The 13,510-nt window shown below is 39.2% G+C and overlaps 1 protein-coding gene across 1 annotated transcript in view; it reads right to left on the bottom strand.

Annotated features, from left to right (window-relative positions):
• The window catches only part of baz1b (bromodomain adjacent to zinc finger domain, 1B), a 54,397-nt gene extending 41,493 nt beyond the window's left edge, over window positions 1–12,904 (bottom strand). The window contains exons 1-5 of the mRNA XM_028806944.2: window positions 12,366–12,904; window positions 10,763–10,879; window positions 10,316–10,460; window positions 9,710–9,902; window positions 5,935–6,056 (exon numbers count right to left, since the gene is read on the bottom strand). Coding sequence (XP_028662777.1) covers window positions 5,935–6,056; window positions 9,710–9,902; window positions 10,316–10,460; window positions 10,763–10,879; window positions 12,366–12,484 — 696 coding nt within the window. The 5' untranslated portion in view covers window positions 12,485–12,904. The remainder of the gene's footprint in view (window positions 1–5,934; window positions 6,057–9,709; window positions 9,903–10,315; window positions 10,461–10,762; window positions 10,880–12,365) is intronic.
• Window positions 12,905–13,510: the final 606 nt, after the last annotated feature.

Here is a 13,510-nt window from a genome sequence, read left to right as displayed (position 1 = left end):
CTGCAGCCCAGATTCAAATGGAAGAGGCTACGGAGGCCCCACGGGTCCATAAAGTACGGAAGGTGCAGGCGTCACCACCATATTGTGAGTGGCACTACTGCGGAGTGAAGGCACAGGCGTCACCGCCATATTGTGAGTGGCACTACTGCGGAGTGAAGTTAGGAATAATATGCTGCTTGGGATTGTACAAACCGCTGAACGCTTTACACCAAATTCAAACACAATACAGCTCAACGATACAAACACGAGCCCACCTGGATAAGATCAATGAACGCAGGCACCTACAACGCGCGTCTGAAACTGCGTAAGCAAAGCAGGCACGGGTTCAAAACGAACGCGCTCGACTGACGGATATACAAACACGAGCCCGCCTGGATATAAATCAATGAATGCAGGCGCCTACAACGTGCGTCTGAAATGCCGCGGGCAAAGCGGGCACGGCTCCAAAACGAACGAGCTCGACTAATGTATTTTAGGATATCCAACGTCGGGGGTAGGCGAGCGAAGCAAGCAGGGGGCAGAGCCCCCTTGTCGTGATCATGACAGAGAATAAATATGGGGGGGGGGGGGGGGGGGGAAGGTAACTTTTACAAGTACTACACATTTACAGTGGCTGTTACAGATGCAAATGAAAAGTGTTTATTGTATAATATTAACAATAAGAGCAACTCACTACTCAAAACGGTAAATATATGAGGCAGTCAGGATCGAACCAGGGGACTCTAAATAAGTCAGCAATTCCTACCGCTGCACCACGGACGCTATTGTGTCATCCCTTGAACCTTTTGTGAAAGTGTTTTTGATCTTTGCACTTCAGGCTTTACATATTATATACTTTACGTCTACATTTTGTCATTTATTACTAAAATATGGAAAACATTTGTTTTAACAATGTATTTTTTGGTCAAGTTAAATGCAACTTTTTTTGTTTAAAGACAACTTGCACTTTAGTTTGTATTGTTTAATGTATTTTTTTATTGTGTTAGTCACGCGAATATAAAAACCATCTGATTATTTTCAAACCAGTAAGCCCGCGATTCTCGAAAGAAATTGCAAATCCAAGAATGGCAATCAGTTTCTGTTCCCTCCGATATTTGGATGGATGAAACATCATGGAGGGTGGGTGCGTCCGGGGAAATGTCATTTAATTAAATAAGCACATCTGTACTAAAGCGGTTTAGTTTGTGGAGCCGTGATTCCTTTGCTTCTGCTGACACTGACTGCTGGCACAGTGGATTACAGCAAGTTTAGTTTACAGGTTGGGTTGTTCGGGTGACTCTGGGAAGCTGCTGGGTTTGACTCTGGGGTGCTGAGGGGCTGTGCGCATGCGTCTCGGTGCGTCCTGCGTCCGGAATGAAAAGTGATGGAGGGTGGGAGCGTCCTGGTAAAGTTTTCATTGAATTAAATATAAATATTTGTCCTAACATTAACCTATTTATTAAAACAAAAATGGAATTGTAATTGTCACATCATATAAGTCCAAAATGTCTGAGTTGTTGCACTTATAAGTAAAACCAATATCGGAGTGGAAAGGTTTAAATGAAGTATTTTGAAAGTAAACATTCATAAAATGGTAAAAACAAAATAGTTAATCAAATATCTCTTTATAAACAACATTTTGAGTAAAGATGGCTTGCTGTTCTTGAATTAGTTGTCCCTGGTATGGAGTAGTTACAACCTTCACTTTAATGTCACACGAACGCCGATCTCTTGAAAAGGCAACATAAAGTTGTCCATGTGCAAATACAGGCTCAGATAGGTAAATGCCCACTTTGTCCATGGTTTGTCCTTGGGATTTGTTGATGGTCATGGCAAATGCAGCCTTAAATGGGGAAATTGCCATCGTTTAGGTTTAAAGGGTAATTCCAGGTCAGAACTTGTAAGGTCAATTCTGGGAATCAAAGCAGTATTGGTAGTATGGGATCCCATTAGCACTTGTGTCTCAATAACATGTTCTGTCATGGTGTTCATGACTAACCGTGTACCGTTGCATAAACCATGTTTAGTATTAAGGTTTGTTAATAACATGACTATTGTCCCCACTTTAAGGTTAAGATTGTGATGTGGTAATCCGGCCGGGTTAATAGTGTTTAAATATTCTAATGGGAAATGAAGATGCTCCGTTTCGTTGTCAGAATCAATACTGTCAGTACTTAGAAAGACGTGTCTTTCTCCAGGAAGTAATGCAATCACTTGGTTATTTATGTGATCAACGTCAATATTCTTTGGACATAATCTAGCTCGGTGTGTCAAATGTGGTATCTGGTCTAATGATATCGATTCACCAAAAACCTCCGTTACCAAGTCGTCGCAGATAAAGACGTGAGGAATTTGAATAATATCTGGGTGAAGCTGAAACACATTGGTAAGGTTTCCATTTCCTGACAATATCGCGGTGAAACAGAGGCTCACCATCTTTACTTTGAAACACAATTGCCACTTCATTAACAATGGGAACATTGTATCGTCTCGGATCGTGTTCTTTGTCCTTTATTAGCACTAAGGCAATTTTAGTTGGTGCTACACCGTCCGCCTGTGCTTTTGTATTGGCTTCTTTTTCAACCTCATGTAGCATCTTTATAGAGTTTGCTAATGGGTGATTGTTTATGACTTCAGTTACGTTTCTCATTATGAGCTCTGTGCATTGTTTGTTTTCAGGAAGGTTCATTCGTTGATAAACTGCGTCATCTAGATCTAACATGTGCATTTGGGCAAATTTGCGTTGGTGATTTGGCTCAGGGTGCACTGTTCCAATCCGATGCAGTATTTGTCCACACACGCGAAAGCAATATGGGCCATTCCCAGGTGGTGGCTTGATATTAACCCCAGTAGATGCAAAAGCAAATGAACTATTGTAGGATCTAATGCATTCCATAAAGCTTTTACTTTCGGGTACATTGTTAGTCAAAAGCTTACGTAAATATTCAGGATATTCATCCAAAGCAGGCAGCTAAACTTGACCTTTTTAACAACAACGTGTAAACTCATCAGTTGTACTGCCAGTTTTTTCTTCAAGGAAGTTAAGTGATTGACAATGACTGCAAAGGACAGTCATTAATCCCAATGAATTTTCATGAACAGTGGACTCATTATAGAATGCGTTCTCCGCTAACTGGCGGAATCGTTCAGCGTCTGACCGTCATTCCTGTCTTTGGCTTTTTCTTTGTTGGAATACTGAACGACTTTGCAGCCCTTGTGCAGTTTCTTTTTGGATCTGTGCCTCTCTTGCAGTTACTTGAGGTGTTTCGTTTTGGAGCCGTGAGATCTTTGCTTCTGGTGTTTGTGAAGCGCGTTGTAAAAGCCTACGTTTATTGTTTTTATCCATGCGGTCTCATTTTTGTTTCTCTGATACTGAATGACCGTTATGTGATTCAAACATGCCACACAGACTGCTGGCACAGTGGATTACAGCAAGTTTAGTTTACAGGTTGTGTTGTTTGGGCGCCACCTACTGACTCTGGGAAGCCGCTGCGTTTGACTCTGGGGCGCCACGGCACAGTGCGCATGCACTTCGGTGCGTCCACTGTGCATAAATTAAACTGTGGTTTAGTAATATAGATTCATGTTTCACTGGTTGCCATTTTAATTTGATTATTATTAAATTTTAATCGTGTTAATGCAGAGACATCAGGATGACATTCACAGGTGGACAGATGTGAGCAGATGAGGTAAGACATGCACTGGAGCCCAGAACAGGATGTGCAACCACAGATCGCAGGCTTCAAAATAGTCAGGCATGAAATAATTGTGACTAAATTGAAATAAAAATTGAACGATTAGTCGACTACCAAAATAATCTTTAGTTGAAGCCCTACAATCCACCTAACCTGCATGTCTTTGGACTGTAGGAGGAAACACGCAGACACGGGGAGAACAAACTCATTCCACGCAGGGAGGACCCTGGAAGCGAACCCGGGTCTCCTTACTGTGAGGCAGCAGTGCTACCACTGCGCAACCGTGCCGCAGTAAGGACTTTAAAAGCACAAATTTAAATAACCTTTTGAAACAATGTCAGCAATGCATATTTTTGCTGCTTTGGCCAAAACCAATTTGAAATGCAAGTGTGTATCTTAGGTGTCTGCCAATTTAACACAGACTGCCTAAGGTACTAGTCGACACCCGCCATAGCATACGGCGGTGTAAGAACAGGAACGGAAAACGGTGAGAAAGGAATTCAGAAATCAAGAAGAAATAAATACTTCTTGAAAGACGCAGTGTGCATATAGAATTTCCGGCCAAGTAGGATTACATTTGAAAGTGAAAAATAAATCAGGCTTTCCGAATTTACGTACTATGGCATCCTGATAGTTCTGTTGCATGTATCTTGGATTTCCTGGAAATGTGGACGGTAATATGATAATTTTGCCTACACGAACATTGTTATTTTCAGCGTTTGTTTGTGGTGCGTCTGATAGTTCGATGCGCAGATCTTGTTGATGTAATCCGAGATAGTTGAGACGCACGCCCTCTGTTTTAACATACGCATCTACGACGTACTGTTGGAATAGTTTGCCGCTGGAGTGCAAAATACTAAATGTATTCCTCACTGCTAATCTGTACGTGTAAAATTGGCATTGAGTAAGCCTTATTTGCTTGGAAGTTCTTTTATCGGGAACATGTTGTAAATCTTTGTGCCAGCCAATGTCTCCGTAAGGGAATAAAAGTGGGTAAACCATAGGATCGCAATTTATATTGAGCGTGGAAATCTGTTCACAGGAGTTGCCTATGGGATAGATGCAAATGTCCCTTTCGGCAGGCGTTTCGCTTTCTTCTCCGACGAAAATCGCTGCAACATCGGTGTGACATGTTGGGGCGCTGTATCATCGTAAATCCTACCTAGGGGTTTCCTTGAAAACCATTCGTACAGATGCTGTTGGACTGGACTGAGCGATTTCATGCATGCATTTGTATGATTTAGCGAACGGGTTGATGGTTCTGAGCATGGAATCTAGCTGGAGAAGTACATTTTTGCTGCATGCAGAATTTGCTTTATTTTGTGAGCATTCTTTAGTAGCTTGCGCGGTGTCAAAAACATACAACTGTCCATATCCTGGAGAGGTAGAAGTGTTAGCATATAGTGGAGAGATTTGGTGATAAATTTACCTGTGTATTTTAAAACAGTATGGTCCGTGGCCAGGAGGTTGAGTTATCTGTGCACCCATGGAAGCAAACGCTAGGGAAGAGTTGTACTCTCGAATGTGTTCACGATAATTTTTAGCTTCTGATGTTTGCAGTGTAAGAAGCTGTTGTAAAGACACAGGTGGCTCCCGCAAAGGTAGTAAAGCTACTTTATCGTTGTGGCAGCACCTCGAGTACTTGTTGGATGTGTTACGCTTAGCAGGCCAGTATAGTGCATGACATGGAAGACGAAGAATAGGAATCAAGAAATGCCGTGTCGGTTGCGTGTGGGCGGGACCGGTTTTGAAGTGGAAGCAGGACGAACCAGAAGAGAAATATGAGATAATGGGACAAAAAATAAATTGCACCTGTATTACATTGTTACAATTGAGGAAGACAAAGTTTAGTCCTGTATGTTATCCCTGCCCACCATATTCAACGGATTTTTTAAAGAATAATGACTTTCAGATTCAGCAATCAAACTTCATTTTGTCTCTTTTTGTGCATTAAATTTACAAAGATGTAGTGTGAAGTGTGCTCCATTTTGTTTTCTTCATTTAGGTCACTTTGCACATGTGAAGAATCCTGTTTGTGAACAAGCAAGCTTTCAACTGTCACATTCATTTGCAAGCAGTAGTTTTCACTTATGTCTTTAGAGCAATGTACAAGTCAGAGAGAGATCATCTTTTACAGACATAGCAAAAGCAAAAAAGGTTTTAATAAAAATGTAACGCATATATCTCTACATTCTACCCAACTTAAATCTTGTCATTTTCATTTTAACAAAGTTCTTTCAAATTTGACCATAATTCTCACCTTATCCTCATTAATCAGTTTCACATCATACTTGTGTGGTAGGAATTTAGGTGGTGTCCATTTTTTCTTTTCCTCCTTCATACTGGTGGGAAGCTTTCGAGGAGAGCGACGTGCACGATCACCTACAACAAATCAGTCAAGCTACAATTTATAAGTATAAAAAAAAAAAACAAAAAAAAAAAAACCAACACCACCACCACAAACACAATACCAGCCCAGTATTTAATACAACTATTAATACAACATGCAGATTCTGACTAATAAACCTAAATAAATTTTAAAGAGTTTTTGCAGAATAATACAAATAGGATAAATGTCCCAAAAAGCGTTTTTCTATACCCAATGTATCCCACCCCATACTCAACATTTGCCACCTACAACACCAGCAAATACTACAACTATTTGAAACAATTTTTGTTTACCAAGACACAGAGAAACCTTACATTTCCTACAATAGATCGGGCTTTTGTGTTGCAATTCACAAATCTTACCCTGCCTTCTTTTGTGAATGCCCCACATGAATTTTAGTTTTTTTTTTTGTTTAATACAGATGTGAACTGCAAGTAAAAAGTACATACATTTTAAAACAAGCAGCGCTAAATACCTTGTGAATTTTAAAATAAAAATTCACAAATGAAAACTTCCACTCTGTCCAGACACTCAATCAGCACAAAACATTTCACTAAACGATACGATATTCAGTAGGCAGGCCCACAAGATATCGTTAAGACTGTCACAAAAAAAAAATTTAAACTGTCTGGGATGGTAACCATGGCAACAGTGATATCACTTCCAAAGTTGGTGTTATATTTTTAAAAAAATTACAATAAAAAAGCACACCACACAGGGAAAGGTATTATTTTACTATTTAGTAGCATTGAGAAATGCTTCAATTTAAAAGCTTGTAAAGCCTTACAATAATAGCATCTGTATAGTGTTTTAAGCATGACTGGAGATGGGGTTAGTATCACTGGTGTGAAAAACTGTTTGATCCCAATCTAGTACTAATTATTTTAACTTGAATCAGAAATCTACTTTACATTCAAGATGATAAAAGTTACAACAGATGCCTTTGCACATTTAATTAAGACAAATCTGTGTCAGACATTTTTCAGCAGTGGTGCATCCTAATAATTTTTGCCTCCTGTTTATCATTAGTAGAGAAGTGGATCTGCGGTTTAAAATTAGCTTATTACAAAGAGGAAAAAAGGGGTATCTTTAATAGTATACATTTAATATCCAGGAAACCAACATAATAATTTGGAGCTCCTCATGCATGGTTTTGAGCCAAATTTAAAAGTTTTTATCCACCTCCAAGTTTCAAATACAAAACACACATTGCATAAAGAGAAAACTAATGATAACAAATTACTATAAATTTAATCCAACAAACAAAATTTAAGAGGCCAGGCATGGCATCTATTAGACGCATCATGCAGTAAATTAGCGTTAAAGTAGAAAAACAAAACTAAGGAAAAAAGTGTTGATTAATCAAAAGACAAATGATCACAAAGATGATTGATATTGACATTAAAGTTTCAAATCTCTCCACTTAGGTAGTGGGCTCTCCAAACGTCTGCTGGAAAACCAAATTACACAGCAATGGTGTGTGTGACCTGAACACTGCAAAAACACACACCAAACACTACTTCACTCTCACTCCCTTCAATGCCAACTAGATTAACACTTCTCTTAAAATGGTCCTTTTACCAATTCCTACAGTGACACAAACGTCAAGGACAATACCACCACAATAGTCATAACTGTTAAAATGGGCCAATCTACCAAACATTGAAAACACATCTTGAAAGTACAGTATCGGAAGGCTTAATTAACTTGCTTTGCCTCACATAATGCCAGTGCTACTGGCAATTTCAAAAAGGGCAGTAAAAACATGAATACATGGCTTTTTAACACCAATTGACAAAGCATCACATTTGCAAATAGAGTTACTACCTCCAATGATGGTTTGTTCATTTACTGGGCCAACATTCACACTAGTAAAATAACTTTAGTCCACAAGAACAGGTAATTTATATGTACGTTTCTGGAGTTCTCCTTAGGCAAAATGATCAGACATCATTAAACCGAGCCCCCCCCCCAAAAAAAAAAAAAACACAACACACAACTCATCATTCTTGTTTTCAAATTCATAGTGGCCAATGAAGCCTTTAGTTCATTTGTTGCGAAGAAAACACTCAAACCCCTTTATACTGTACATCTTCAACCTGAGCCATCAATGACTTGTGGTATGGACACTAGCTGTTGAATCACCTGATCACTCTGTTTCAGCATATCTACAGTTAATACCTAGATTAAAACTAAATTGATACTTTATTAACTCTTTCAGGGCTGATGTTGATTTTAACATAAGTGATCAAAAACGATTGTGAGGTTCCAGCTTCAGCTGATCGGCCCCCAGGTAGTCATGGTACTGACAATGTTCGCCAGGGAGGACTGCCAGTTAACAATGACAAGAAGTAGAATCCAGATTGTATTGCACTACGATCATGACCGCTGCTGTCCCAGCCTGGCAGCAAGCCTTCCACTCATTCTTGGCAAACTGGCAGCTACAGCATGAAGCAACAGACATTTCATGTTGATCTCTGTGTGAAAGCATCATTTTTTGGAAAAAATATTCAGCCCTCAAAGAGTTAACATTTCTGTTACTGATGTGCATACAGTACACTCTGTGGCTGGCTGTGCAACTAAGCCCTGCAAAGGACTGGCATACCAGTACATGTGCTTCTTGCCTTACACGCAGTACTGCTAGCATAATAATGCAGGTATTTTTACTTCAGCAAAATAAGTATTGGGTTATGTTACTCATTACTTCAAAAAGGTAATTGGACTATTAAGCCATGTCACTTTTACCACCTTAACTGCAACACTACTCTTGAGAATAGGGTGCGGAGTTTAACACTACACATTCAGTTCATCAACATAATTTAAGCAATTTCTGAAATATTGAAGCAGATTATTTCAACCAGGAGAAGGAATGCTGCAATTGCCCAAGCATTTGCCTCAGAAAATTTTGTAGACCCTTCTACCAGAGGCTGCTGAAGTTGAAACATCCTCAGGCAAACAGAGCGCATGAAGAGACATGTTTAGTCAAAAAAAAAATATATATATATTTAAAGTTAGTGAAGGGTTTACATGGCTAAATAACTCACTGAGAAACACAGGTGCATTAACCTGGTTTTCCAAAAACCAATTAACTGGTTTCTCTAGCCAAAATACATGGCATTTTTGGAACCAGATTTCTGTGAAAATTCGACTTATTAAAATGCATGTGAACACACTAAATGAGTGTAAGCTTTTTAATACTCCAATTCATGCATAGACATATTTTGCAGCGGTCTTAACATGAGTGAAAAAACACAAGACACGATGCACTGAAGTGTGTGGGAGAACAGAATGTAGTTAATTTATATTACCGTTTGAAAAAGAACACGGAGGGTGAAAAATATTAAAATCCAAAAAATGCCACCTGTTCGAACGTTTAAGCAGTCTCAATGCATTATAAAAAGTTGAGGAAATTATGCAGACCTGGACAGAGAACTTTAGAAGGCATTTAAATAAAAAACACCACATACACAATTTCATTCTAAATGTGTAAAATGCTAGGCAGGTAACCCAAACCTATTACTGAACCCTTGCACTTCAAAACTACTCCACAAATACACAGAATAATAGAAGGTTCACCAAAAACTGCATGTCAAAGACATGGAACAATTTCAAGTTACCTCTATTAACAGGTGATGGCTACACTTACTCAGACTTTCCCTACGGTTCTCTTCCTCTTTGATATGAGTGTCTTTTCTCTGATTTTCTTGACTAGAGTTCTCCTTGTCACTTGAGGGAGAATCACAAACTCCTTCAAGTTTTTTTTCTGCTGCTTCTTCATCTGTTTTTTCAAGAGGGTGGACTTTCACCACTTTGACTCCAAGGCTTTTATCTTTTCCAACCTATTATAAAAAAAAAAAAAAAAAAAAAAAAAAAACAACTTTATCTACTATAGTATTTTCATCTCCAACACTTATTTAAAAATTTTATTTTACAAACTATAAAAGTGCAAAAAATTTTCAAGGCTTACCAACATCAATGAAGAAAGTAAAAGAAAAAAAAAAACAATTACACTAGCTGGTAAATAGTGTAATGTTGCTCTTTCAAGCCAGCGCTGAGATATGAAAGAAAGGACATGTCCAAGGTACAAACATAGTATGTGCAAAAAATAAATAAATAAAAAAATAAAAATAAAAACAAACACCCAGATTCTACATGTAATGTGAGATATTAAACAATGCAATTTTAATAATGCAGCACAACATTAGCACACAAAAGCATGTATGAAATTAGAAAAGCACTCCAAAAGCATTACCTGAAAATCACACTCCTCATCTACAGCATACTTGGTAAGAATTTCTACCCATGCCTGGTCAACGAGTTTGTCCAGTGAGATGGTGTTGTGGTGGACAATCTCTAGGACAGGCTTTTCAAACCAAGGAGGAAACTCTTCTTTCAGCCTAGCAAACGAAAAAAAAAAAAAAAAAAAAAAAAATATGGTGGAATGCAAAATTAATATGTTGAATAGCTTTTAGCTCCATAACAATGGTAAGGCAAATAATGCTTCAGTAAGAAAATTCACAGTTCCATTTTAAGCTTTTTAATATTTAAATCATGATTAGTCCAAATACTACAGTGTATCATCTGTGGCTTGTTTTAAAATGGCTGATAATGCAGATGAAATGAGTGGGCAAGACCATTTAAACAAACATACAGGCAATAAAATGAACATTTCTAATAAAAATGTGGATCAGTTACTTACAATTCAGTGACTTCCTGTTCCTCTTCCCAAGCTTCTTTATGCGTCAGCTGATTACTGCCTGTACTCTTGCATGTCCAGATACGCTCACTATATCTCTGCAGGCGAGCCTCATACTCCCTGTACAATAGTTCAGGAAAAAAAAAGCAAAACCACAACTAACACTCTCCAAACACACACACACACACACACACATGCATACTTGGTTACAATTATTATTTCATATTCATAATCAAGAAGCATGTGTGTGTTTAAAACTGTAGTCTATTTGTGAGAAAACTGCAGAGGTCAATAAAGTGAATACATAGGTTCATTATTTAGCTGTAATAAAAATGTTTAAACCAACTTTAAAGTTTTTTTTATATTCCAAAATTTGTAATTTGCCTCCTAATCCTTATGCACAATAAAATATTGTTAATATATTGTAAAATATGACATACTGCAATAACTAGTTTACGTGAAAAGAATCCTGGTAAAAATCTAATGAAAAATTGCTCCATCACACTACTAAGAAGGATATCCTTGTGTCATTAAAGAACAACAATTTGGACACACTATATATACAGAAGAAAAACCCACACAATAATGCATATCCCTAGCTACATTCCCCCACAGAACAAATTAAAGAGCAAGAACAGGCCAGTGTGATGCTCTTCAGGAGTGAAAAATTGCTGGTTTCAGCAAATCATTTATATTCAAGGTTTAGCCAACCTACTTGATCCTCATTATTTGTTTACATGAGACAGACCCACACAAGAAAACACATTAAAATACTAGGGATTTAAAAAACAAAAAAACAAAAACACACACAATCCAAAGCTTTAATCACTCAAACAGAAAGTTGCACACAAGAAGGCAACTAGACACAAGGTACACACTTGAAGACAAGATGACCTTTACATCATGCAATACAGCCTCCAAACAATACTGTGCATCTTGACTGCACAAAGAGATAACTGACTTGAGCCAATTTTACCACCATCTCGTCACATCACAATATCCATCATGCACTCAACACCTTAGCCATTGTATATAGATCAAAACAAGTTTCTGGGGGAAATACCAGGCATGTCAGGCAAAGTATATCTAACTCTAGCCCAAGCACAATATCATTATAATGCTATCACCTCAACCCACGTGGCAAGGACCTTGTGCCATGGTTAAGGTGTGCATATTACACAATGCCAATCGAATGCCACCATCACCAGGCTTCACACTGTATCTGCAAGGGAACCTGGAGTGCGGAAAATGAAACAAATCACAGCCGCCTCACAAAACAGGCCACGTATCTTTATAGACTACATACCATGTTACTGCCACTCACTGGCTAAACTGGCAGACGCACGCGTAAATCGGGGCCTCGAGTATTCCCTTATTCTTCCTCCTCTCTTGGACTGCCAATGCCTACGCACCCCTAGGCCCTGAACACGGTATACTATAGATACTAAACCGCAGACACTTCTGTCAACCTCACATTGCCTGACATTATGGATTCCTTGTTGGCATTAGTCACAAAGAACTCTCATGCACAGCTTTGTTCTGAGGTATGTTCCATCATCAGACAAGCTTGGCAGAAAACACTTGCGGCTCCGCCTCATAAGGATACTCTTTGTTCTTGAAGGCCTCCTTCGTGTGCTCGATAACGAACACCTCTTCGTCAGGGCCTAGCGGTTCAGTCAGAGGCTTCACCAGCGGATATGGCTTCCGGCCCAGCAGAGGTGCCATGGGAAAACCAAAGGGGTGCTGCAACAGACTACAACTGCTTTTAGCTCCAATACACTCCGTAAAAAATCACAAGCGCTGACTCGATGAACTTGACAGAACGTGGAAGGCGGACGGGCCCTCAGCCGTAGCACTCCTCGGCTTTGTGTGTGCCTCTCAAGCGGCCGGTAGAGCCATGGGTCCCACGGCGGGCGACAAGGAAGGACGGGCTCGGCAGCTTCGTCACAGATTTTTCTATGATTCCAAGGGGTACACAAGTAATCTCGGACTCTTTGCCTGGACAGAATTGGACCAGTGACCCAAATGAGTGACCGTGAAAATAATTCAACAGCGCGTACAAATCCCTTATTGAAAAATGGCGGGAGATCCTCCTCTGCCGGCAGCCCCAAAACTCCGTTACCCCGGCAGCAAGCGGCGTCGCACACTTTTATCCCACCCCTTACCGCTCCTGGTATTGGCCGTAAGAACATGGAATGCATATTGAGCGACGCTGAGTGGATATTCGTTCTGGCCATCAACTCTGTCAAAGTAACCACGCCTCTTAGTTCCGCTACGTCATAAGGTACATACAAGTTTGGTTGAGAAGTAAGAGGGTAAGGGTCAGGCAGCAAGAATAAACCATTTTAACCAATGTTTATATTTATTATTCTAAGTCATGTTTAGATTGATTGTATTTACTCTATTTAATTCCACACGCGCAGATTAAATATGTGTGATCTTAAAGCTGGTTTAAGTCAAATAAATTCGTCATTCTGCATCCTGTTTCACAAACAAAAGCGTTTGTCATCGGGATTAGCTTTCTGGCATTGCGCCTCAAATAGGTTTATGAGGGCCTTGGCAGAATCAGCATCAGAGACCTAAACACACGTACAAACTGAGTTCAGAACACAGATATGTGTTTTATCAGTACACATGTGCCTCCAAATGCATAGATACCTATATTAAGGTGACAAAATTGGCCTTCATCCGTTGTCATTTTCTCACATTTGACTAGTAGATTTTTTTTTCTAATTATTTCATCATGGAGGT

Source organism: Erpetoichthys calabaricus, chromosome 8 (assembly GCF_900747795.2).
Source record: "Erpetoichthys calabaricus chromosome 8, fErpCal1.3, whole genome shotgun sequence".
Classification (NCBI taxonomy): Eukaryota; Metazoa; Chordata; class Cladistia; order Polypteriformes; family Polypteridae; genus Erpetoichthys; species Erpetoichthys calabaricus.
Note: the sequence above shows the minus strand (reverse complement) of the source record. Positions and strands in the feature narration are given on the sequence as shown.